The following is a 26,228-nucleotide window of genomic DNA, read 5'->3' as shown; positions in this document are numbered from 1 at the left end:
GACTGTTCCACTGCTTGATCCAGCAATCTTAAAAAAAAAGACTCCCTTTCAGATTTAGTCGCATTCACCAGTCAATTCTTCACTTGACAAACACAACAAGATGCCACCACCTCCCAGCCAAAGGGCTGATATTGAGCCCCCCGAGGAGATCACCACTGAAGCTGCCAAGGGCTTCATGACGGGCGTGTTTCGCGTACGTACCGTAACGACTCCTCTCCAACGGGACTAGTTGCGCTTGAAGCGATACATCGATCTAAATACCTACTTGGAAACCATCAAGTCTTCTCAAGTCCTGACCTTACTAATCCGTATCTTCTGGATTTCCCATCTAATTTAGTTCGGCTCAGTCTCCATCCTCGCCCATATGATCATGATTCTACCCCATCCGTTCACCTTCACCTCGCCCACCACGCCAGCCACCACCGCGGGTGGCCCGTCTCGACCACGTCCATCCATGTTCTCCCGCGAGTCGATCCGCTCGCGCCTCTTCTATCGACCACTTGAGGGGTTCTCTGAATGGGTGTCTCCGGCGTCCCGCGTGTATCGCGGGTTAACACCCCAATTCAAAGTATTCCTGCAGATCGCGGCCATGACGCTGGGAGGCTGCATTTGGGCCGAACGTCGGGTGAACGAGTATATTGAGCTGATGAGACGGATCAAGCGCGCGGAGCGTCTTCAAGCTCAGCGGGAACAAGGAGGACGTCCTTGATTGGTAGGATGTATTGGTCGTCGGGGGGGATTTGAACACAGAATGAAGAAGAAGAAAGTTGTTCAACCAACAAAGGTTTCTGGCCTGGACTCGTCAAGAGATAGCCACCACTTGCCTCGATTCCCGTACGGGGGTGTGCTTATGAGCGGAGCCATGATCTCGGCTGCGCGGCAACCACACAGGAAGAGAAGCCATTGGACTTGAAATGTTTCAAAAGGGGACCCAGAGCTCGCTGCTTGCGCATGTCGTGCACTCCCATCCCATTCTTGCAACTCGGGATAGTGACGTCAATCGCCAATTTGCCGAGCAGGATGAGCGCACACGGCGGTCATGCACGAGATGATCGATTTACCGCCTGTATGTAGTGTCTTCCTTGTAAAGTTTGACATCAAGCGCTATTGAGATCTTCCTCCCCGTGGGGCCCTTCAAGACGTCAAGATGAGCGATTCCCCATGTTTTGAGCATCCCATTGCGGTGCGGTAGTGGTCGATCTGAGAGGGGGTGGATCCGGTTTAATTTCCCATGCAGAGAGCAGAGGGAGCAGGAGTATATAGGGCAGGAGAGAGGGGGAAAAGGAGATATTCCAGCTGGGTTGTATTAATCCATTCAACGCTCAAATGCCCATTTGGTCGACTGTTGTTCACCCGAGACTGTGTAGATTTGAAGCCCACTCCACTGTAGATCAACATCCAGCCTCGTGAAAATCCATCATGATGCCTGCATACGTCACTCGTACCATTCAATCTGACGGCGAGATTCTTCCCTGCATGTTTGCGTGCTATGCCTTTTGTACACCGACTCCCGTCAAATGACCCGGTAACTTGGACCCTCGCGAACGTATAAGCCATTGCCCGATCGCGCTGGAAGTGCAGGATGCAGAGTGAAAGGGCAAAGTTAGAAGAAAGTAGTGCTGGATAACGGTAGGTACAGCAAGCTTTATTAGGTTGGGCCTTGCATGGCGTTCGAGACGGGCGCTGGTTCTGGAATCGTGTTCAGTCGACCGCTAGTCTTTGGGTATAATGTAGCTTCCAGTAGATATGGGAGCATACACAGTTATACTCGTACATGCATACCTATACAGTGCTTCTATTGAAGTACTACTGTCCGGTGCCACACACAGTAGAGATCCTACATCCTACTAGTACTAACACCCGTAGAAGTTGCATCTGTACAAGTGTAACCTGGTTGAATGATCGATTGAGGAATTAAGTAGATTCAAAAAGGGATGCTTTTCCAGAAGAGATATCCATTCAACCTACTTGACAGCTGAATTTTACCCACTGACGCCTGCAGCACTGTGGGAGCAAATCCTAATCTTGTTTCTCTTTGCCGAAGCGCATTTATCAGGTCCATCGGCTTCCATCAGCTCCCTACCAGCTCTGGGCGCCGAGAGCCGTGGATCCTAATGTCCCGGTGGAGTCGGCGTCTTGTGTGGCTGGGCGAAAAAAAAGGCTAATGGCGTGCATGCAGATGGCCGAAGGTTCTTTGATATGTTGCGGAACGCATGTCTGCCCGGACGAAAGATTCGTGGAGATCTAGCGGTCGGGACCTTAGGGGAGAATGGTTAAGGTCCGCGTGAATGAAAGGCTGGTTCCTGGATGTCCGATCCATGTTGCTGAGGTGGTACTGACTACAGTGACTATAGGTGCTACATGAATATGCAATCATGTATATGGTAGCAGTCATGAAATGGACTGTAGTGCTGTAGGTTTGATCCGACCAGAACTGGCTGTGTGGGTGTTGTTGGGTCTGTCCTGTTCCGGACATTCTTCTTATTCTTCTGGGCATTGGTGGATGCTTTTGTTTCTCGAGGGGGGGGTGGAGATGCTTGTCTTTGATATGGAATACTCTTAATGGCTAAGTGTGGAAATGTATACTTCTTGTCAGCTTTTTCACTTGTTTGTCGTCCAGGTCCGGACAGCGACTGGAGAGAAGCGTAGTAGCCAAGAGAGAGAGAGTTCAGACTAGAGAGTCTCCCCTTTCACAGTTTCTGAACAAATCCCGCGGGTCAGCAGTGGGGCTCCAATGTACAGTTTGTATGGCCCAGTGCACTGGGTTGATACTATAATTGGTTCCGCTTCGATCGTGTTTCAACGGGGGATCCATCGCTGGATTTGATTCCCGCATGATTGTCGGCCACAGGTTCCGTTTGGGTCTCGAGTCATTGGCGTGGAGGTGAATGCGCTGTGTACTTGTGAGTCTTGACATTCACTGTAGCGCAGACATGGTCATGACGGTGGTGGACTAGGGTCATTTTCTCACTTGAGAACCATGAAGAAGGTCTTGCCGGTGCAATCCATCACTCTTTCGATACGCTCGTCGAGTATCCCACCGGGGCTGTAGTACAGTAGATACAAGGTATTAAATAGACTCAAACAGTTCTGGTCTTCTGTAGTCTTCGATCTGGATCGCCCGTCGACAACTGACTTGATCCATGCGAATAGCACCGAAAGCAATCGAATCTGAAACACGATGGAGCTGGGCCATCGCGGGTCCTTCTAATCAGCCCTCTTGAAGCCCCGGGGGGAAGAAGCTTGCGTCTTTTGCACCACTGCACGTTTAAACACTGCATCCGGCCTTTCTGCTTCACCTCCTTTTCCGTCAAGATTTTTCCCCCTCTCGGTTGGGCTGCACATCAAGCATCTCGTACTGGGTCCCTCGTCTCCAGCGGTTCGGTCCATCCAGCACGGTCGGGAGTATTTCCAGTCACCGGCTCAGTACTTTTTTGCGACTCCCGTTTTTGCGCAACGCAGCTGTTGACAGCGCAAGCTCGGTACCCGGTACCATTTCTCTTCTCTTTCTGGTCCGATCGACGGGCCGCTCACACACCATCGACTCGACTCGCTGCCGGTCTGGTTCGCTCACACATACACCCACGCACATACACCGTCCACGATTTCCCGCCCGATCCGTGTGTTGTAGAATCGTCTCCAAGCATCGGTTTCCAGACGGCGGAGGAATGACTGGCCGCAGTTAAGACAAAGGACCATTTGCACGCAACCGCCACAAAAGTACTAGGATCTCCCCGTATACGGCCCGGAAGACTTTCCCATTTGATCTTGATTGCCCAGTTTGCGATCGGCAGACTGCTTCAGTGCTTTCACGTTGGACGTCTGACCTCATCGTGGAGTCTATCATCACCATTTAACTTTTGGGGCCATCATCGCAGCTTGACGCAAGCCAACAAGGAACAGCCGCATGGGACTGGTCCACTGGGATCAAATCCACACGCCCCGACCACACTACACCCCATTCCACGCTGCACATTTTGGGTCTCATTTCGGTTTCTTCTAATTCTACACCACCTTTCACCACCCACTACTACCTTCTGCATCAGGAGAGATGTCATTGTGACCCTTCCTCTGGTGGAAAATCGTGAGGACTTCCTTCGTCTCTGTACTATTGTCATCCACTCAACATTGGCCATTGTTCTCCGTTTGGTCCTCCAGCTCCGCCGATTGCCCATTCCGGCCAGACCGTTTGGACCTTTGGGACCTTTTTGGACCACTTTTCCCCTCTCGATCCGGCGCAACCAGACACCTGGAAAAACCACCCACGAACCCAATCAAGAATCTTCCGCTCGACCAGATCCTCGTCGGCTTTGCTCCTCCCCTTGGCCACGCCGTTGACAGCTACCGGTCGCCGTTCGCAGTCGGAGAATTCGCAAGCTCTCAAATCGGCTCTCTCGCGCTCGCCCTCTCTTTCTTTTTCCCCTTTCCGCTGTCACGCATCTTCTTGTTCAAGCCCCATCGGCTCTATTTTCCGTTCTCTCCCACTGCCTTCGTTTGCCATTCGAGATTTCTTCACCACTGCCAATTTCAATCGCGTCTCATGGCGTCATAAGAGAGTGCGCGGCTAGGTATGTATCTTCCTCACCTCGTTGTCTCACCTCAAGCTTGGGGGCTCTCTCTTTCCCCGCTTTCTCATCACTTCCCATGGCTTCGGCCCTTATCTTCACGCCTCTCTGCGTGGAACTTTTCTGTTCCTTCATGGACTCCTCGCCTCCCTCCCAGTTCTGACAATTTACTTCTTGTGAGCAGAGACATTATCAGGGGGTCGTGCATGAGAAACACACTTTTGTCGCATTTCCAGCCTCCAACTGCGCCGCGGATCATCGTCGGCCACCCACGCTCGCTTCATCAACCTCCTCGCATCGCGGTCATTGGAGATTTACTGTCGGACCTCGTCATTACTCGGAATTGTCAACACCACTCGGCACCGTCTCACCCTCATCACTTTTCCTCCCCCCTAATCCTCCACCATGGCCGAGCTCATCATCAACAAAAAGGAAAGAAGGAAAAGCCTGAGTGTTTTCAGTGCTGCCTCCAATGGTCCTACCACCTTGCATCGACAGGGCGTCCATGATCGTTCACCGTCCGACGATGTGCCTCCTCGAGGGAAGAAGCTTCGCCGCAACTCTGGATTCTTTGGCCGGTCCCAAAGTCCTAATCGGTGGGCCAGCGGGGGGAATGTGCTTCGTCGGCCGGGAACGGCAGGCTCGGACTCGGCGGGTCGGTCGCCGGCCATGTCGGCGAGCACGCCGCCACTGGACACATCGGTACGGCCGCGTCGAAAATCGTTACAGAAGAAACGGAACTCGGTATTTGGGTCGTTGAAGCCATTGACCACTGGCGAAGATGGGGATGCGCTGGCCGCGTCCGTCGCCTCATGGGGAGAAGAGCCGCAGAGCGCGGTTCACCCGCGCCATGGCATCTGCTCCTCCGCCATCCTCCATCATGGCGAGGTGCAGATGATGGGCGGCATGTGGAAGCGAAAGAGCCAGTATCTCGTCCTCACGGATACATACCTGATTCGATTCAAGAACCAAGCCAAGGCCGCCGATGCCTTTCCGTCCATCCCCGCATCGTACAGCGCTCGTGCCCCGTCCTCCCATCGCCAATCCGTCGCCTCGATCAGTTCGCTGCAGGACACGCAACTGATGGTGACCACGGATGCCGCCGCCGGTATCCCGCTCAACAGCATCATTGCAGTCTACATGCTGGAAGATGGACGCGTCTCACCAACGGTCGAAGTGGCTTACCTGGATGAACGGACACACAAGGCGGCTTTGGTGCAGATGCAGACGGCCGATCTGCAGGAATTGAACTTGTGGATGGTGGGGATTCGCCAGGCAGCGCAAATGGCGCGCGCCAACGACCCTCTGCCCTTTGACCGCGGCTCGGTCGAGTACGTCACCAGAATGCTCGAACACGAGCGAGATTACGACCCGGAGGTGTTCCAGATGTACTGCGTCATTCAAATTGCGTCCAGCAAGTCCCCCACGACCCGATCATCGTCTGACGATCTGACCAAGTTGTCGCCAACGGGATGTTACTTGGCTGTCGGTTTACACAAGGTCCATCTCGTGCCAATGCAGAAAACCGCCCAGCGACCGTCCGTGGTCTCCTTGGCCGATCTGGAGACGGGGGCCTCCTTTGGTCTCATGAATCTGACGGGTCTTTCCATGGAGTACGGAGACGACAGTCTGCACCTCACTTTCCGGGTTCCCCTGCGCAAATCGTTCAACGTCTTTTTGGCCTCGGTCCACTCGGTCGAGGTGGCCCGGTGGATTCGACAGCACACCGAGTTTCTGCGCCCGCTCTGGACGAGACAGCCGTATGATTTTGTGGTCCCGCGCGAGTTGCAGAACGACGACAACTTTCCTCCCGCGACGTTGGACGAGGATTACGGTTGCTTTGACCGCACTTTGGTGGCTTATTCTGCGAGTTATGACATCGACACGTCAAACATTCGATACACGATTGATCTGGAATGTGAGGATGCCCCGTGCTTCCGTCTCCTTCGGCCGGCCTCCAAGACCCATTCGCGCTACAGTGCGCTGGAACTCATCGCGGTCATGCGAGCGTTACGATATAACGAGTCTTTCCGATCCATCTCATTCCGTGGAATCAATCTCGACGCGCTGCAAGGATTGCGCGATATCCACGAGGCCGACTTGGATGTGCAGCTCGACAAAGCCGGCTCTCTGGTCAACATTCCGGGATCGACAAACTTGACGGTCTTGTCACAGGAGGTCCGCGCTCTGGCGTTGAAGAGCAAATGGCTGCGTCGACTCGATTTTGCCTACTGTCTCACTCGCGTCCCCACTCTGGACAAGGGAAGTCGTGATCCGGGGTGTGGAATTCCCGAGGCCCTCTTCCCCGTCTGTCGCCGGGGTCTCACCACCGTGGACTGGGTCGTGCTGAATGGCATCAAGCTGGGCGAATCGGATTTGGATTATCTGGTGGACGCCGCGTCGCAGCGAAAGAGTCAATTGCGAGCGTTGGAGGTGGGCGACTGTGGCCTTTCCGTGCACGATCTGAACGTTTTGCTTTCCACCCTCGTCGCACAGGAAAAGACCCTGGAGGTGATCAACATTTCGGGAGTCCAAGGCCGCCTGAGTCCGGACGTCTTCCAGCAGTACATTGGCTATTTTCGCCGTCTTCGTAAGATCAATCTATCGCGCATTTCACGCACCTCCGGACCCGAACCGCTCATCACAGCAGAGACGCTGTTCAACTGGGAGCTTGAAGAACTGGTGCTCAGCCGGACCGCACTCAATCGTGAGACGGTCGATGCTATTTCGACCTACCTGGCGAGTGATCGCTCGCGCAATCTGCGTATGCTTCGATTGGACCAGTGCGGCCTGAGTGGCGAGGACGTCGCCATGTTCATGCACTCGATGTCGCTGAGTGGTTCAGAGTCACCGCGCAGTCTGCACCTGCATGCCAATGAGAACCGTCTCGACATTGGTTGCTCATTCCTGTTCGATGCCATCGGCAAGGACATGACCCCGTCGCATCTTTCGATGCAGATGATCGATTTCAAAAAGGAGGACCATTTTCGCCAACTGGTCGACGCCGTCCGCAGGAACCGCACACTACGATACCTCGACATTTCCAAAGCCTCGTTGCCGTACGATGCCGGTCCTGAGACCTGCCGAGCACTGCAGTTGATGTTCGAAGAGAATGAGACCTTGGAAGCGCTCGACATCAGCGGGGAGAATGCGCATCTCGATGTGGCTCGATTTGGAATCGGCCTCAATCTCGCTTTGACTGGGTTGAAGAAGAACAAGTCTCTCAAGGTTCTGCGGATCGAGCATCAAAAACTGGGACTTCAAGGGGCAAACACCCTGGCGTCGGTACTTGAAGAGAACGAGTCTCTTCGGGAGGTCCACTGCGAAAATAACGATATCAACCTGCAGTCCTTTACCGTTCTGGTCAATGGATTGCAGTGCAACCACACCCTGCTCAGCCTGTCGTTTATGGAGCGTGACCGAGTTCTTTCGCTCGAAAAGGTCCGCCGAGAGGTTGATAACATCCGTTGGGATGCCAACCATGTACCTACTTCGACGGCCAACTCCATCCGACGTTCACTCCACGCCGCAATGACCGTCCGTCCTGCTGCCCATCATCGGCTCAGCAAACAGATGCCCGCCGGTGGAAACGCCTCCCACTCTTCTTCTCCCGATGCGGCCGCTTTTGGTTCTCAAAATGTGGAATTGATGTTACGATCACTGCAGCACAAGTGGGACGTGGAGGTGATGCGATTGCAGCGCTACCTGCTCCGGAACTACAACATCGCCAATGGCCTTCAGGATGACTTGGCCGACGAGACCTCCAGTGAGAGTCGTCCGGGTACCGCTGCTAGCCTTGGAACCATGCTTGAGAATCTCAAATTCGACGTTGCCGTTTCGGCGGATGAGATTCGCGCCTCGCCCCCGGACGCACACTCTCCACTTCAACTGAGTCGGACCACCTCGCGAGACACCCAACCAATTCAGATCAACGTTCAGACCAAGACGAACCAAAGCCCAAGCCTGACGATGCAACCCCCTCGGACTGCCCCGCAGGCCACCCGTGCATCTCAAATTCTCCCACCAGAGTACGCTTCATCCGGGCCCGATTCTGGCCGGCTGGCTCTTCCTGTGCCCGCGGTGCCTTCTGCGGTCAAAAAGACAAACAGTGTCCGCAGTGCTCGAAGTTCGAGTACCGTGTCGACGGGGACTGGCAGCGGCCGCAGCACTTATGGGATGGCGTCATCTGCACTCCGGGGATTTTTGACGGGCAATGCCTTGAAGGAGAAACGACGGGTGGAAGCCATGCGTCCAGTATGCATCGCTCCATCAATTTCGTCTTCGACGGACAAGCCACCGCAACTGGACTGGAGTCCTCCCAAATTGGACCTGCAGGAACTGCAATAGCTGTTTTCTTCCTCCCTGGGCCGTCTCGGTGGGCATCTTGAGTGTGATGCGTTGCCTTGACTCTATTGAAACCTTTCAATCGCCGCCATCCACCTCTCTTTCTCTCTTCCTCTCTCCTTCCCCCCTCTCATACTATCTTGATCTTCACACTACACAACGCCTCCTCACACGGACACTCCCAAATTCTTGCCACTGCATTCACTCTGCAACCCGGAAAATGATACCCCCGAATCTTCTTCATGCTTTTTTTTTGTTTCTTATCTCTCTTTGCCATCTCTATCGTCCGATACCATCCATACAGGCGCTTTTCTCCATCTAGACTCAACTACTATGATTGAGCCCTCTCTGTGATACTTCTCCATGACTTCGACCCTGAACACTTGATGCTTGACTGTTTTGCCTCACTGGTTGGACTTTTTCCTCCCTATGAGTCCGCATCCCGCCCAACCTCAATGGTCTGGTCTGGGCTCACCCTGTCAGCCTACTTCAGCCATGGCTAGGCATGGTCTGCATGGCTGTTTGATTGTTTATGCTGTTGCTCAAAAGAATTAATTCCCGGGTCCTCTGTTCTCTAGCACTGACACTGGCAACCTTTTTGGCTTGAGAAATGGGAATTGCCATGGGAATCGCCCAGGCACATGTACTTTACGGGTGGGATTTGGAGGGGTCGAATCGACTCCTGGATAAGAGTTTGTCCTGGCAGTCAGTTGGATTTCTCTTTTTTTATATATCTTGTCTGTACACATATGCAGCGATTGAACTCGTCATCATTGAATGAATTGTGAGCGGTACTGCTCAATAAGTATCTACACCCACGCATTGTAGGAATGTTCTTTACTCGCCGTATTTTACGTAGTCTCTACCATGTCCGACGTTGAGGATCTGTTCTGCATGCGCAAGAGCTCTGTCTCTCCGTTGGTTCTCTCTCAGAAAACACCTATTGAAGGGCATTTCGAGTGCCATCCTTGTAAATCAGAGCTACATAGATTGACGTACTAGGTAAGTTTCCTTGACTCAGCGGTAGGAGGTACGAAGCGCTTAGCATATAGATGGTGATGTATCACTCATGAACAGAGAAATAAACGAAAGTCTCATACTCGAGCAGGTTTTGATTCTGATCCCCTGACTCTCCTTCTCTACGGATTTTTTTTTTCGCTTTTTTCTTCCCTCCGTGCCTTGGTATTTTGTATTTCTTGCTCAGTTGATCTCACGCAGCCCCTCACTTCTTCTGGGTTGGGTCGCCTGACCGGAAATGTGACTGGCGGAAAGCTCCCGGAAAAATGGTCCGCCCCTCTTCGGCTTGACTTGGTTGCGCGTCTTTGTGAGACGCTTTGATCGGGTCAACCATCTGGCCGATCAGCTTCAACAGCCTCGACAGCCTCGACGTTGACTGTCTATCTTCTCAGACATATAAAAGATTTTGAACGCGACGCTGGTGTTCCATTACATATACTTTATCTTTCGTATGATCAACCTTGAACGGAGTCTATCCTTATCTTTTCTACTGCTCTCCTGCGTAATATCAAGATGGCTGCTGCCTTCCAGCCGCTTCTTCCACCTCATACCATCCCTCCCCCAAATCCTCTTGAGCGAAAACCGATTCGCTTTCCTCGCAAGAATGGATCTGTCTCTGCTCTTCTTCGGGATACCATTTCCCTGACCAGCTGGCTATTACTCGGGGCTCTCCTCCAAGGCATCGGCTGCCTGATCCTCGGACCACGCGCCATCCTCCCAACCATTCTGACCCTCGCCTATCGACTCACGGACCACCTCTTAATGACATTCAACCTCACTCGAAACCGCTATCTCGACAACGTCCTCCTCACCAAAGGGAGTCCACAACTCCCCTTTCCCAACGGCACCTTCGGCGCCGAGCCATCCCGCGACCAAATTGTAGTCTTCCACCTCGGTGTGCGCAGCCATCATCCCCTAGGCTTTCTTGCCCCAGGCATGAAAGGCATCGTCGACAGTTTTGACCGCATGATGCGGGAAATGCACGCCGATCCTGAAACAGCCGGCCTATTGGGTCTGTCGACCTTTCTCAAGCAGGAACAGGCGGCGGGGAACGAACTTCTCAACATCTTCTACTTGCGCGATTACAAGGCTCTGCATCGTTTTGCCTATGGAGATTCTCATATGAAGGGGGTGAAGTACTTTCGTAAGATCACCGAGACGTGTCCGCATATTGGGATCTTTCATGAAACTTTTGTGGTGCCCCGGGGTCATTGGGAGGCGATTTATATTAATAGTGAGCCGACGGGGCTGGGGGATACTTGGTTTCCGGTGAGATCTGGAGACGGGAGGGAGGAAGAGAAGAGTCAAGTGGAAGTGGAAGTAGAAGTGGCGGAGAAGGAGAAGCAGAAAGACAAGGAAGAAAATGGTGAGCGTGTGTTTATTCGGCCTCTTGTGGAAGCCGGCACTGGTATACTGAGATCCAAGACGGGGAGGTTGTCGGTGGAGAGGATGGAGGAGATGAGGCAGTACGATGAGATGATTGGCAATATGAAGATCTGACGGGAATCAAAAATGGGGAGGATTGGCGACTCTATCCGAATGACGGACAGGAATTTGTTTCTTGCTTTTTCTGGATTTGTAATATCGCTATTTTCAGAGGGGACATAAGGTGACTGTGAACTTGCTCATATCGCTTTGCGCGAAACACACGTCAAGTCAAGTTGATCCTCGACGATTGTGTAAATAATATCTATGTATAGTTTTTTGCAAATCCATGAACGGCACTCAAATAATGTTTTGGATTTACAAACGTCTTGATTCCAATTATGGGAAATCAGAACACTTCGAATGAATATGTGAAAATATTCTCAAAAGATTCACAAAGCTCCAGCAGCATCGCCGAGTTGAGTCGAGGTCGATCCTACCAGCCCAGCCAGCCTCAACGATCTACAGTAGCGGGTCTTGTCCTGTAAACAAGCGTATTTATACCGAAAGGACTGTTCGGCGCCGAGGATTAAGCTTTTTTAGTGGGGTATCTCTACGGGAGTGCACAATTTGATTTGTCAGTCTCGGTCAAGCCCCCGGTATTTTTCTGTATCAACGATAGCGGGAACTACATTTTCGGCGCCGAGCTGGTCGGCCCCAGATATGGAGCAGGCAACATACTACATTTCATCCTCATGGGCAGAATATAAACACCGTATACTTCCAAAGAATTGGGATGATTAAAAGGATCAGGTCTGTTCTAGACAAGCTATCTCTCGTTTGAATATTTATCAGGGTATATTTCCAAAATGACGAACAACAAGCAAGAAACAATCCAACTCCATCAGCAATATCATACATCATCCCCTTTGGACAGCAGTGAAGACATCTCGTCTACACACGAGAGTGAGAAAAACTACCCAACCGGATCGAAACTGATACTTATCGTAACATCAATTATACTATCCATGTTTCTTGTGGCCCTGGTAAGTACATGGAAAAACTCTCTTGTGAGACTCATACCACGGCCTCGAAAGAAAAAGATGAAAAAGAAAAAAAATACATATATCCCAGCTAACAATCCCCGGTGTTTCATTTACAATTAGGACCGAACCATTATCGCCACGGCCGTGCCCCAAATCGCCAAACAATTCAACGCCCTCGCCGATATCCCCTGGTACGCCAGCGCCTACCTGTTGACCAGCTGCGCCACCCAACTTACATGGGGCAAAATCTACACTTTCTACTCCACCAAGACCGTCTTCCTGCTGGCAATCCTCATCTTCGAGGTTGGATCCGCCTTGTGCGGCGGTGCTCCCAGTTCAACTGTCTTTATTGTTGGACGAGCAATCGCCGGCATTGGCTCCGCGGGGATATTCTCGGGCTCATCCATCGTTATTGCGCAGATTGTCCCATTGGCCAAACGGCCAATCTACGTGGGACTTATGGGTTCGACGTTTGGAGTCTCGTCGATTGTCGGACCGCTGATGGGTGGTGCATTTACGGATAAAGTCACCTGGCGCTGGTGTTTTTATATCAATCTGCCCATTGGGGGCTTTACTATGCTCGTATTGTTCCTTTTTCTGGCGGTGCCTTGCGAGCCTCGATTCTGCGGATGGAAAGAGCAACTTCTTCGTCTTGATCCACTGGGTAGCATCCTCTTCTTACCCTCGGTTGTCTGCTTTTTGCTCGCTTTGCAATGGGGCGGCACTATGTATGCCTGGAATAACGGTCGAATTATCGCACTATTCGTGCTATCGGGTGTCCTGGCCATATCCTTCGTTGGCGTACAAGTTCAATTACAGGAAACCGCCACCGTTCCACCTCGAATCATCAAACAACGCAGTATCCTCAGCGGAGTCATTTTCGCAGCATGCGTCGGAGGAGCCCTCATCTCAATGCTCTATACGCTTCCACTCTGGTTCCAAGCCGTGCGCGGCGTCTCGGCCATCAATTCAGGCATTGACACCATCCCCATGGTTCTTTCGCTCGTCGTCGGCGCGATTCTATCGGGTGCCATCATCTCCGCAACAGGATATTACGTCCCCTGGATGTTCGTCGCCACCATCTTGATGTCCACCGGTGCAGGCCTCATGACGAATTTTCAACTAGACACCAATCACGCCTCATGGATCGGATACCAAGTCCTCTTCGGCTTGGGAATCGGCCTCGGAATGCAACAGTCATCGCTTGCAGCGCAAACAGTCCTACAAGACCAGGAGAAAGATGTCCCCGTCGGTATCTCGCTGATGTTTTTCGCACAGTCTCTTGGCGGGTCGATCTTTATTGCTGTGGCGCAGTCTCTTTTTCAGAGCTACCTGGGCGCTGCGATGCCTCTGATTCATGGGGTTGATACGGCTCGGATCCTTGCGGCGGGAGCCACTCAGTTGTCGGAGGTTGTCCCTGCGAAAAAGCTTCACGATGTCTTGTTGGTTTATAATGAAGCGTTGCGGCATGCGTTCGTTGTGACTGTGGCGGTGTCTTGCTTGATGATCTTGCCTTGTGTGACGATGGAATGGAAGACGATCAAGAAAGACAAGAAAATCGATCCTGCTGCTGCGGCTGATGCTGCGGCTTAGAGTCGTCGGCCTATCCCTGCTAAATACGTATGTGGTGGGGAGAACGAGTATCTCAAACTGCTTTTTTGTTTTTTTTTTTTTTTCGGACGCCTGTTTTTTCGAATGGTTTGATTCTTGCATTTCTGGGCTGCGGTTTGAACCTACCTGCAGGTATCGCTACCTAAACATTAGGCTACTCTTCCAGTCTTGAAGTACTATCACATCATCCGAGAATGTACACATATGCTCATTGAGATTACTGGTATCCTGTCGATTTTCTTTTCTAATCTTCTGAAACAGCCGAGCTAAAGATCCTTCAAAGCCGTAAATCACCTACATTCTTTATGGAACTTGGTATCATCTAGATTCCCTGGATTTTACAACAAACACTACTCCTTCCAAATTATTTATCCCCGGCGGGAATAGATGAGCTCCAGCTTTATACATGAACATATTCTCTCTCGGTAAATGTTGCTTGAATCTCGAAATATGAGGCCATTGGATAAATAAAATCAAACAGCGATTTGTTATAAATATACCCCGTGTAGTCCTAGGTAGTGGGATCCTGTTACGGTATTGCCTCTAGCTTGAGGTAAGCATCAGTGCCCTGGGCTGTTTCAGGGGCTTCATGGATGATTGTCAAAGACTTCGCCCGGTCTGTTCATCTGGCGGTTTCATTCTCAAGTGAATCAAGGCCTAGGTACCTAATATTTTTCTACAGTTGGATTTCACTTGTGCAATCTGCGTGTGGAGGTGCTTCATGGGCAAGCCCGTCGCTTAGCATGCGCCTGGTCCGCAGGCTCGAATCATGGGTGAGTTCAGTTTGATGCCGTTTCCGAAGCAGTCAAAATATAACATTTTCTTTTTAAACGCCATAGTATGCCATGTAAATGGTGCGAGCAGCCCGTGCCGCCAATAGCCCTCCGGAATAAAGATACAGAACGGGGAATCATGTCTAGTAATATACAAAGTAAAACAGAGAGAGGGGGGGACAGACAAAACACACAATGTGTAATGTCTGACAGCCAGGATCCTTGACAAGAATCTGATGCCAACACGATGCCGCCTCGCCCTCCAGATGAGTCTAAAAATTCAGGGGTGGCGAGATGGAACCAGGAAACATGCCTCATTTAGCACTCTTATCCTTTACACCATCATCCAGAACAACAACACCCAGTTCCTTGTCCAGCTGGTTTTCACGCTCACGGTGCTTGCGGCCCTCTTTGCTGATCTGTCGCAGTCGACGAATGTACACATTGCTGGCGACTTCGAGCTCATCCTCGCCTCGGCCTTCGAGACCCCTCATCCGACGAGTCTTACACATCTTGTAAAGTGAGTGGCCCTGAGCGGGCGACAGTTCACTAATCTCGTATTCAACTTCCCATTTGTCATTGGCACTGAACCCTTCAGTGGGTCGATCGACAACCTCTCCATTGATCTTGTTGCGAACGGTCAAGGCCATTGCGAGGAGCTCGCCCTTGGGTGCAGAGTCGTCGGCCTCTGCCTCCAGCGTAGGCGGTGCGGGTGTTTCCTCGACAGAAGGGACGTCAAGGTCGCTGTCGTCCTCGCTAGGCTTGAGGTTCAAGAGACGCTGCTGGTAGGCGTCAATCTCGGCCTTTTTGGAAGTCTGGATAGCCTGAATCTCTTCGCTCGTGACCGGCTCGACAAAAATGTACATAAATGGGGTCACAGCATCCCGGGTCTCGAAATGGAATCGCAGGGATTGCTTAGGATATTTCGCCGTTGCTTTGTTGAGAATCTCATTCCAGAGCCCCAAACTCAACTCAAATTCCTTGTCTCCAAGAGCAGTGTCGGAAGTTCCATGCAGTGTCTGATCCATTTCTGGTAGGCTGATGTACTGGAACCCAAAGATACGCTCAACGTTGTGGAAGGCGACAAAGATACCATCCATGCGACCAATGCGGACTTGAAGGGAGTATTTCAAGAAGGCAGCACGGATCATATCGTAGAACTCGCGCTCGTACGATTCAAAGTCGCCGAAGCGTGTCTTGATCTCATAGCCAAGACCGTGCTCGAAATTCTTGGCGTCCATACGGATGGAAACAACGGCACGTGTCTTCAGGTCAAACATGCCGGTGCCGGGGAGACGGGGGTCGTATGCGTCCAACTGGGAGCGCATGATGAAGTCTCCATATGTCGAATAGTGGTAGGATTCCGGAATCGCTTGCTCCTCCTCGGGAGAAATCTTGTTCTCGCTTGACCGTCGGTACCGTTCAAAGTCCTCCTTGGGCATGGTCAAAAGCTTCTCCATGGACTTGCCCAAATTCATGAGGATATTGGCCGAGTCAAATTCCTTGTCCGCGTCAATAGCGTACACACCGTCCTGGTAGTGTAAGAACATCGCAGCCGGAGATCGGAGGAGACGAGTAAAGGACCGGAGTTTGTCCGGGAATCCTTGAGACAAGGTGCGAGTGTCGATGCCCCGCCAAGCAGAAAGGAGGTAGTGGAATTGAGACAGAACGGATGTCATGCTGGACGAGGAACCGCTATACTTTTTCTTCTCCTTGATCGCATGGCTCCGGAGGGTGTCATCCTTTGATGACGTGATGTATTCTTTCAGGGCATTGAAATCGAATTCGGTGACGGGCATAATTTGACCCAAATAGGGGTCGAAGTTATAAACACGCGATCGAGGATCTCGGAGCTGATAGACACCAGGACTGCAGATGATTCGTTAGTGAACAGAGAACACCCGGTTTACTAGCAACGTGAGGGATCTTACTTAAACAGCACTCGATCGAGGCCAAAAGAGAGGCCAGGAACAGGCGCCATTGGAACGTCCAAAGCTTGGTAGTGTCAGTGAATTTCCCACAAATGGTCTGAATCTCAGGGTGAAGCTCATGGCTTACCAGTCAGTTTCTCCTTCTCCGTGTCAATCACTCCAGTGTGCTTCTCATTGATAAAGTTGGCGACATGAGAGAGTTTACCCTTGGGTCCTCGAGAACCCTTCTTCGGCGCAGCCTTCTCGTCTAAAATTTGGTTCACTTTTTCAATCGCCGCCTTACGTTTGCTCGTGGGGCTCGGTCCCTGTTTCGCTTCCTTTTCACCAGGCTCCTCGTTGTCTTTTAGCCGTTGCTTGTCCCGTTGTTTGGCTGCCCGCCTCGCTCTCCTCGCCGCCGCTTGTGGGTGTTGAGGTGACCGATTGTCAGCCAGAGACTTGTCGGTGCCGTCATTATCGTTTGAATTTTCTCCAGTTGCTTCGACTTGATGGGGGATCTGCCAATAGAAATATGCATTAACGTCGCTGCGCGAGCTGTGGACACCAAATCTCAGAGACTCAACATACTTTTGATAGTGACTCAGGTTCAGGCGTCACCATTGAGCTTGTCTCCGATGCACTCGCCGAAAGCAGTTTTCCATGCCGAGTGCTAAACTGCGCACGACGCAGAGGAGTCTGTTGAAGTCGACGTACACCAAACGGCGCGGAGGAGCGCCGCGCTATACATGACCAACAAACATGATCGCGAAGAGGGTCTGATACAGACCGAAGAGATGCCCGAAACATACGGCTTATTCGTTAACTGGGAGACTGAGGGGGATGTTCTCAACAATGCCCGGGAGATACAAGACTCAACGGGATCTTGATCGGTGCTTGGCCGCAGCATCGATGGATTCGCGCTCCGGGCCAGGCGTTTTTTATGCCCCGCCATACCGCCCACATGCTCTCCAGCCACCTCAGGCACCATTTCCTGATTGGGAAGTTTTCAATTTCTCAGGCGAAGTCGATCAAGCTATGATCATATTGACAGAAAGCATTTTCGTGGATATAGAAATGAAAAATTTCAAGACGAATGATCGCCGCCAGTAGAGCTCCCTGTTAGTCACTCAGTATTACATCTCTAGTAAGGATTTTGTCGATGAAAACGTTGCCAAGAATCGATCAAACTGAATGTAATGTACGGTACTGGAGTCCGAATGGAGTAGAAGTGTCGGCTGCTCGAGACATGTCATTACTTTCTCACAGACTACTACAATTATCATCGGCATTATTATTTTCTCAGGTGTATTATATCAATAAGCAAGAACACTGGGTGTCAAATGCGCCATTATTTTTTTCTCGTCTTCCCCCAAACTGATGGCTGACCCACCGCCCCTCCGGGTGCACAGTCATCCTTTGATTCTTCGTACTGGCATGTACCTGTACATCGTTACGCACGGGTAGTTGTGTAGGCAGGGAAGAACCGTCTCCATCTTGGCCCGCCTTTCCTGGCGGGACTGGAGGAGTCATCACGGGTCCCGACTCCGGAGAAAACCCGCCGCCGGCAGAAAAAAAAAGTGTGAGCCATTAAGCTTCACCAAACCTTCAACTCATTCTCTACTCTTTTTTGCAGTTGTTCTTCAGATTTGTTTCGGCGAGGTAAGAATTTCTGACTCCTGCCTTTTTATTTCGGCTTCAGATTGTATGCATTGGAAGCATACCAATCGCATAGATCTCAATCTTATCTGCCCATTTTGAGGGGCATTGATACCCCGCGGTGGGCTCCGACAATGGGACGATTTCAATTGCTAACTGATCCTCCAGTCGTTCGAGACACTGCTCCTCACAATGGCTCAGGAACAAGTACGTGTCCTCATTGTCGGCAACGGTGGCCGTGAGCATGCCCTGGCTTGGAAACTTAGCCAGTCGCCCCTCGTCGACATTGTCTACGTCGCTCCCGGAAACGGTGGTACTGGTCTGGGCGCGTCCAACAAGATCGTCAATGCCAATGTCAAGGGCGACGACTATCCCGGCCTCGTGGCTTTTGCGCAAAAGAATGGTGTGAACCTCGTCGTTCCCGGGCCCGAAGCGCCCCTCGTCGACGGAATTCAAGGATACTTCCAGGCTGGTAAGATTTCAGCTCCCCCTCCAAAATTTGTGCTCCAAAAAGCAATTGCTGAGGTATTTTTCTTCGTTCCAATCAGTCGGTATCCGATGCTTTGGCCCCTCCAAGGCTGCTGCCCGTATGGAGGGCTCCAAGACTTTCTCCAAGGACTTTATGCAGCGTCACAACATCCCCACTGCGGCCTTCGGCAACTTCTCCGACTACGAGTCCGCCCGCCGTTATCTCGACTCCGTTTCTCACAACGTTGTGATCAAGGCTAGCGGTCTGGCCGCTGGTAAGGGTGTCATCATCCCGGCAACCAAGGATGAGGCACACAAGGCCCTGAAGGAGATGATGGTCGATCGTCAATTCGGTAACGCTGGTGATGAGGTCGTCATCGAGGAGTGCCTGGAGGGTGATGAGCTGAGCATTCTCACTTTCAGTGACGGCTACACCATCTACTCCCTTCCTCCCGCCCAGGACCACAAGCGCATCTTTGACGGAGACCAGGGTCCCAACACTGGTGGAATGGGCTGCTATGCTCCCACTCGCATTGCGCCCAAGGAGGTGCGGGATGAGATTGACCGCACGATCATCCAGCCATCAATTGATGGCATGCGACGAGACGGTATGTCCCAAACGAACCTTCAATGGAGATATGGAATACATCCCTCTGATACATGATAGGGTTCCCCTTTGTCGGAATCCTCTTCACGGGTCTCATGATGACCAAGAATGGCCCCAAGGTGCTCGAGTATAACGTCCGTGGTGGTGACCCCGAGACTCAGACTCTCCTGCCCCTTCTCAGCAAAGATACCGATCTGGCTCAGATTATGGTCGCTTGTACCGAACACTGGCTGGACGGTGTCTCCATCAAGGTCGAGCCCAACTACTCGACCACTGTCGTCGCTGTCGCTGGCGGTTACCCGGGCTCCTACGCCAAGGGCAAGCCAATCACTCTGGACCCCACGCCCGCTGGGTCCCTGATCTTCCACGCCGGTACAACCCTGTCTGGTAACGAACTGCAGACTTCCGGCGGCCGTGTTATTGCTGCCACCGCTACTGCGGCTACTCTCGAAGAGGCAGTCGCCAAGAGCTACGAGGGTATTGCCACTATCCACTTTGACGGCATGTTCTTCCGCAAGGACATTGCCCACCGTGCCTTCCGTCAGTCAGCCGATACCTCGCTGACCTACGCGGCCGCTGGTGTGTCCATCGACGCTGGAAATGAGCTCGTTAACCGCATCAAGTCTTGCGTGGGTCGTACCAAGCGGCCCGGCACTGACGCCGTCATCGGTGGCTTCGGTGGTCTCTTCTCTCTGGCTGCGGCCAACCCAGAGTATCACGCCGACTCACCGACCTTGATCGGTGCCATCGACGGTGTGGGTACCAAGCTGAAGATTGCTCATACCGTGGGCATTCACGACACCGTGGGTATTGACTTGGTCGCCATGAATGTCAACGACCTGGTCGTTCAGGGTGCCGAGCCCCTCTTCTTCCTTGACTGCTACTCATGTGGCCACCTGGATGTTCCCACCGCCACTGCTTTCGTTACCGGTGTGGCCGACGGCTGTGTGCAAGCCGGCTGTGCTTTGATCGGTGGTGAGACCGCTGAAATGCCCGGTCTCTTCATCGACGAGACCTACGATGCGGTCGGCGCGGCTGTTGGTGCTATCAACACCAGCGGAGCCTATGCTCGTACCATCCTCCCCGACACCAACGCTATGCGCTCCGGCGACGTGCTTCTGGCACTTGCTTCATCCGGTCCTCACTCTAACGGATACTCGCTGGTGCGCAAGATCGTGGAGCGTAGCGGTCTGGACTTTGCGGCTCCCGCTCCCTTCACCATGCCCGGCCAGACCGAAGAGCTCTCTCTGGGCCGAGCCCTCCTCACCCCCACCCGTATCTATGTCAAGCCCATCCTGGCCGCACTCAAGGCTCACTCGACCGCCATCAAGGGTCTGGCTCACATCACCGGTGGTGGTCTTGTAGAGAACATCCCCCGCATGCTGCCGTCGACTCTGACTGCGGCCGTTGATGTCAGCTCGTGGCCCCAGCCTTCCGTCTTCCAGTGGCTGCAGCGCGAGGGTAACGTCTCCCCGGCGGAGATGGCTCGCGCGTTCAACTGCGGTGTGGGCATGGTCATTGCCGTTGATCCCGCTTCCGAGGCGGCCGTCCGTCAGAACTTTGAGGCTGCCGGTGAGACCGTTTACCGGGTTGGTGAGCTGCGTGCTCGCGCAGAGGGTGAGGAGGGCTGCGTTCTCAGCGGCCTGGAGTCGTGGAGCGCATGATCACTTTTCCCTCCCTTTGGTTTCCCTCTCTTCCTTGTCTCTTCTCGAAAATGTGAAAATGATTGTTTTCTTGTCTTTAATTTTGCTTGCTTTGTATGGATGTGTGTGTATGGGTGTGTTGCTGCGTATATATGTGATCCGTCGCGATCCTCATCAGAGTCGGTGTTTCGAGATATTTACTATCCCCTTTTCCATTTTTTTTCTTTCCCCCGCGCGTTTGATATCGGGTCCTTTGAACCCCTCTCACCCCCCGAAAATTACCTAGGGCTCGTGTCAGCCTTGCAATGAATGACTCCATTTAGTACAGACTACGCTTTTCTTTTCTTTCTTCTACTTGAATGGTCGATATAATTGATACAGATGACTATCGATCGAGTACATCTGGCTTGCCTACTGCCCCTTTCCACATAACGTGCGGACCCTCCTTGGGTGATATCATGTATCTTTGGATCCCTCCATACCTACTACTGCCGAGCAGCGAACCCCTTGTAAACTACGTAGTAGTCTTATACATAAGTGGGCATGTATATGTGTACCTCAAAGCCTAAAAGAAAGACACTTCAAAACATGGAAAAAAAACCACACCTGCATGGATGAACCTGCTAAGTAGCTATGAGGTAGACATCCACTCTCAGCTCTACAACGATTGCCCGTCTAATATCAACATGACAGCATCAATCCAGCCATGACTATGACCATTACTGGTCCAGTCTACCTCTATGGATGAGCATCCATCCTGACAGATGAAAAGAGGCCGATGGGAGGGGGTTGGTTGGAGAGGGGACTAAGCCTCACACGGGCGAATATGGATTCATAAGCCCCAGGTAGGTAAGTAGATAGGGAGACAGGTCTGGTGGAATCGATGAACCCTGGTGAATACCTATGGAGAGGATGTGTGGTCAAGACACAGAGAGGCTGGGGTGAGCATATAAGTCGAGACTGTTGGGTATGCAAGGTCAAGACGCAGAAAGTCGAAGCCTTTGAGAAGAAGAGGAAATGAACAGTTGCAAGTTGTAGGGGGAGAAGCAAGAAAAGTCCTATCAGCAACGCAACCGAGAATCTTATTCCACTTTGATTAAAAAAAATTTGAAAAGAATTTCCATTTTCAGGCTATCCGCTTGATAATGCGAGTCCAACAACAACGCTTGCGATCCACCAGTACCTCCATCCTGCCTTTTAGTACACCAGGAAAGTATGACCGATCACAATCAAAGCTTCGAAGAAAGTAAACAAGCTTAGAAGCACTTGCGGTGAACGATCGAAGGACCGCTCTCGTCGTACTCCTGCTTGGAGATCCACATCTGCTGGAAGGTGGAGAGGGAGGCGAGAATGGAACCACCGATCCAGACGGAGTACTTGCGCTCGGGGGGAGCGATGATCTTGACCTTCATGGAAGAAGGAGCAAGAGCAGTGATCTCCTTCTGCATACGGTCGGAGATACCGGGGTACATGGTGGTACCACCAGACTAGAAGCGAGAAGAATCGAGTTAGTGTTGTGTCCTTTTGATCATGATCTTCTTCTTCTGTTCCTGGGCAGGTTTCGACAACAGGGAGAGGGGGGGGGGCAGGCGCGAGGAACCCGACAGTTCAATAACTTACCATGACAATGTTGCCGTACAGATCCTTACGGACATCAACATCACACTTCATGATGGAGTTGAAGGTGGTGACGTGGATACCGCCAGACTCGAGACCCAGAACGTTGGGCTGGAAGAGAGCCTCGGGGGCACGGAAGCGCTCGTTACCGATGGTGATGACCTGACCGTCGGGCAGCTCGTAGGACTTCTCCAGGCTGGAGGACTGGGAAGCGGTCTGGATCTCCTGCTCAAAGTCGAGAGCGACGTAGCAAAGCTTCTCCTTGATGTCACGGACGATTTCACGCTCGGCGGTGGTGGAGAAAGTGTAACCGCGCTCGGCAAGGATCTTCATGAGGTAGTCGGTCAAGTCACGACCAGCCATGTCGATACGGGAGATGGCGTGGGGGAGAGAGAAACCCTCGTAGATGGGGACCACGTGAGTGACACCATCACCAGAGTCCAGCACGATACCGGTGGTACGACCGGAAGCGTACAGGGACAGAACGGCCTGGATGGAGACGTAGAAGGCGGGGGCGTTGAAGGTCTCGAAGACAATCTGGGTCATCTTCTCACGGTTGGACTTGGGGTTGATGGGAGCCTCAGTCAAGAGGATGGGGTGCTCCTCGGGGGCCACACGGAGCTCGTTGTAGAAAGTGTGGTGCCAAATCTTCTCCATGTCGTCCCAGTTGGTGACAACACCGTGCTCAATGGGGTAGCGGAGGGTCAAGATACCACGCTTAGACTGTGCCTCATCACCGACATACGAGTCCTTCTGACCCATACCAATCATGATACTGGAGAGATACAGAGGTTAGCAGGCGAATCCCGATGGTTCCTCATCTAGTCACAAAGCCTATGATCAATTGCGGAACACGGTCGCCGGTACGACAGACATTGCCGAGGGCAACCTCATCATGATCATGAAGCTTGATAAGACCAGGAGAACAGGAAAGGGGGAGGGGCGGGGCAGATGGAGATGCAGAGCTCATCCGAAACAGATTTGGGGAGAGAGAGGGGGGAGATTTACCCATGGTGACGGGGACGACCGACGATGGAGGCTAGTAATTTCCGTCAGTGAATGAATCGAGATGGATTTTGGGTTGTGTGTTTGATATCTGGTTGAGAGACCGCGGGTGTGCATCAACTGGCGGGCCGGGGGTCGACCATCCCACACTGGCCGCAACGAGTCCGACGCAAGGGTCTCTGGTGGGATGGCCGTCCCCCTCCCACGAGGGAGCACGGTCGCCAAGATGACGGATTTTGCAGGTTTCCCAACGAAGAGGAGAGGCAAGATTTCAAGGGAAGAACGGATGATTTGGGAGAGGATCACTTACGGAATACAGCTCGCGGGGCGTCGTCACCGGCGAAACCGGCCTTACACATACCCGAGCTAGAGACACAATATCAGTACGATCCATTGCGTTGCGAACCGGCGAGTCGAAAAGCATGGAAACACCGCGAGAGCACGATCCACGACTGCGATTGAGGTTCTTGCCGCGGCCATTGATGGTCCAGTCCAGTCCAGTCAGGGGGTGATGGAGCTCGGAACCGCGACCGGGACGGTTGGCGCGAGGAACCCAAACACAAGCCCCGACCGGCTCTCGCGGGCGACCTTTCGGGCGCCATCCCCATTCATCACGTACCCATTGTCAATGACGAGAGCAGCAACTTCCTCTGTTGATTCCCATGATGGATTAGTCCTGGACTTTTTCTGTTTCACCACATGAGTTTTGGGGGGAGGGAGGATGGGAAACGTGTGTGGCAATCGACATCACGTCAGCTTTGTTCAGCCGGTGGCCCCCCCGGGAGAGCTCTGGAGGGGCGGGAGGCTGAGGTGGCCAGAACTAAAAGGGGGAAGAGAAGGAATTGATGGATGGGAGATGATGATGATGGAAACATACCTTCCATTGTGAATGATTTGGATGTTCAAGAAGATCAAAAAAGGGTCGGAGGGGAGGATGAGCAGGGAGGCGGGGGGGGGAGGGCGAAGAGGGGAATGGAAGATGGGAAGAAGTGTATAATGGAAGAGGAAGAGGAAGAGAGGGTGGAGTTTGGGTAAGGGGGCAGAGAGGGAAGAGAAGTGGAGAGGGGGGGTTTTTTTCTCGGTTTGGTTGGTTTGTGAGTTCGTTGGAGGCTTGGGATGGACTGGGTTGGAATGGCTGGACTGGACTCCCCGCCTTCCACTGGACAATCACGGTTTTCGGGTCGAACACACGTTCAAATGATCTTGTTTGCTCGTCTGGTCGAGTGACTCTTATATGAGATGACTTGTCTGGAGGCCGTCAGGAAGGGGACGAACCTGGTGCAAAAAGACTTCTGCTGTACCCAATGGGGCAATCATGCTCTCGATGAACCACTGATCACCCATCAGCATGTGCTATCCTCGATACATTTCGTCACTTCCAAGGCAGACGCCATGGACTTGGTCCGGTGCTTATTGGTCTAGTCCCAAGACAGCGGTTGGCTCACGGCATCAACACACGTCCTCATCCTTTCTCAATGCCTTTCTACCTGGACATCGGCGCAAGGGGACGTGCTCATCGTGACCAGAGCCTCCTCTTTGGACCCCGAACTGGCCCGGGAGCTACGAATGGAGTCAACACGCAACGAGTAAACAGGAGCACCAAGACCCGGGCCGCGTGCCTCCCCCAGACAGATTGGGGATGCCTGACAGGCAGATGGAAATCACCGACCCTCCTCCACCCCAGAATCATCATAGGCATCCTCTTTCTCCCTTGACAACCCCATTGGCACCAATGGCCGCGTCCTACCTCCGGGGCACTATCTAGAAGATCGACTATCTACAGATAACATCACAACAGGGCCTCGGAGGCTCCCATGACGGGTCAGGCAGCCCGGAGAGGCGGTGCGGCCATACGTAAGCAACCTTCAACCTGCCGGGATCCGAGCCCAACAGGTCCAGAATCCAGATCCAGTCGTTGTAACCTCCCGTCATACCAGAAAGAGAGAGGAGGGGGGGGAGGAAGCGCTGCCTCTTACGGTCTTTGCACAAAATCTCGCGTGGCTGGCATGGAAGAGGGGGCGGCAACAAACCAGCCCAAGAAAAGTGCCCAAGAGTGATGCTGGTCCTGTCGGAAAGGAAAGGACAAGTCACTACAAAGTATGGGCCCTCAACACGGAGAGTCCAACCTACTGCCCGGCAGTGCCAGCACTGCCCCCGACCATCGCAGAGTACTTGAATGGTACGGAGACCCCGAGGCCCCTTGGTTCGGATCCAGGCTCACCACTGGCGTCATCGGCGACAGCCTCATGGCTCGGGAAATCTTAACACACACGTGTATCCGAGAGCTGGCATCCGATTTCCCTGGGGGCACGCGTTGAGGAATGTGCTATGAGGCTTCTCGGTTCAATACCGAGACCACAAAGTCACTCATTGCAATCACCATGAGGCTGGTGAGGCTGCCTGGACAGCACCCGGAGAGGCGAGACACCCATCCACGCAAGCTATCGCCCATCCACAAATGGAAACATGGTTCGACTGTGGCCCCCCCCAGCAGGACCCCAACGAGGTTTACCGCCATTTCTTCCACCCCCCGTCCTCCAGAGAGTTCTTGGGTGCAGTCACGGGAACACACGTGATGAGGATGAAGAATCACGTGGGAGGATA

The 26,228-nt window shown here is 52.6% G+C and overlaps 7 protein-coding genes across 7 annotated transcripts; 5 read left to right on the top strand and 2 right to left on the bottom strand.

The window, feature by feature from the left end:
- Positions 1-100: 100 nt before the first annotated feature.
- Positions 101-709, top strand: POX_c04662 (uncharacterized protein; the record flags this gene model as incomplete). Its single annotated transcript, XM_050113524.1, has 2 exons — positions 101-193; positions 338-709. The coding sequence occupies 2 exons, from the start codon at positions 101-103 to the stop codon at positions 707-709; spliced, it is 465 nt and encodes a 154-aa protein (XP_049971080.1).
- A 4,261-nt stretch (positions 710-4,970) lies between these two features.
- Positions 4,971-8,912, top strand: POX_c04661 (uncharacterized protein; the record flags this gene model as incomplete). The annotated part of the gene is made up of 1 exon (XM_050113523.1): positions 4,971-8,912. The coding sequence occupies one exon, from the start codon at positions 4,971-4,973 to the stop codon at positions 8,910-8,912; it is 3,942 nt and encodes a 1,313-aa protein (XP_049971079.1).
- A 1,527-nt stretch (positions 8,913-10,439) lies between these two features.
- On the top strand, positions 10,440-11,426 carry POX_c04660 (uncharacterized protein; the record flags this gene model as incomplete). The annotated part of the gene is made up of 1 exon (XM_050113522.1): positions 10,440-11,426. One exon carries the CDS (start codon positions 10,440-10,442, stop codon positions 11,424-11,426), a length of 987 nt encoding a protein of 328 aa, XP_049971078.1.
- A 734-nt stretch (positions 11,427-12,160) lies between these two features.
- On the top strand, positions 12,161-13,930 carry POX_c04659 (Rubrofusarin-specific efflux pump aurT; the record flags this gene model as incomplete). The annotated part of the gene is made up of 2 exons (XM_050113521.1): positions 12,161-12,337; positions 12,458-13,930. The coding sequence occupies 2 exons, from the start codon at positions 12,161-12,163 to the stop codon at positions 13,928-13,930; spliced, it is 1,650 nt and encodes a 549-aa protein (XP_049971077.1).
- A 1,105-nt stretch (positions 13,931-15,035) lies between these two features.
- POX_c04658 (putative mitochondrial translation protein) lies at positions 15,036-17,249 on the bottom strand (the record flags this gene model as incomplete). The annotated part of the gene is made up of 4 exons (XM_050113520.1): positions 15,036-16,590; positions 16,653-16,716; positions 16,780-17,146; positions 17,217-17,249. The coding sequence occupies 4 exons, from the start codon at positions 17,247-17,249 to the stop codon at positions 15,036-15,038; spliced, it is 2,019 nt and encodes a 672-aa protein (XP_049971076.1).
- A 1,227-nt stretch (positions 17,250-18,476) lies between these two features.
- Positions 18,477-21,023, top strand: POX_c04657 (Bifunctional purine biosynthetic protein ADE1; the record flags this gene model as incomplete). Its single annotated transcript, XM_050113519.1, has 3 exons — positions 18,477-18,756; positions 18,833-19,360; positions 19,420-21,023. 3 exons carry the CDS (start codon positions 18,477-18,479, stop codon positions 21,021-21,023), a joined length of 2,412 nt encoding a protein of 803 aa, XP_049971075.1.
- Positions 21,024-22,258: 1,235 nt separating this feature from the next.
- Positions 22,259-24,508, bottom strand: POX_c04656 (actin; the record flags this gene model as incomplete). Its single annotated transcript, XM_050113518.1, has 6 exons — positions 22,259-22,489; positions 22,623-23,394; positions 23,628-23,658; positions 23,935-23,990; positions 24,244-24,274; positions 24,502-24,508. 6 exons carry the CDS (start codon positions 24,506-24,508, stop codon positions 22,259-22,261), a joined length of 1,128 nt encoding a protein of 375 aa, XP_049971074.1.
- Between the last annotated feature and the right edge of the window lie 1,720 nt (positions 24,509-26,228).

The sequence above is a fragment of the Penicillium oxalicum genome, chromosome III (genome assembly GCF_001723175.1).
Source record: "Penicillium oxalicum strain HP7-1 chromosome III, whole genome shotgun sequence".
Classification (NCBI taxonomy): Eukaryota; Fungi; Ascomycota; class Eurotiomycetes; order Eurotiales; family Aspergillaceae; genus Penicillium; species Penicillium oxalicum.
The sequence above is the reverse complement of the archived record's forward strand: the minus strand, read 5'-3'. Positions and strand labels throughout refer to the sequence as shown.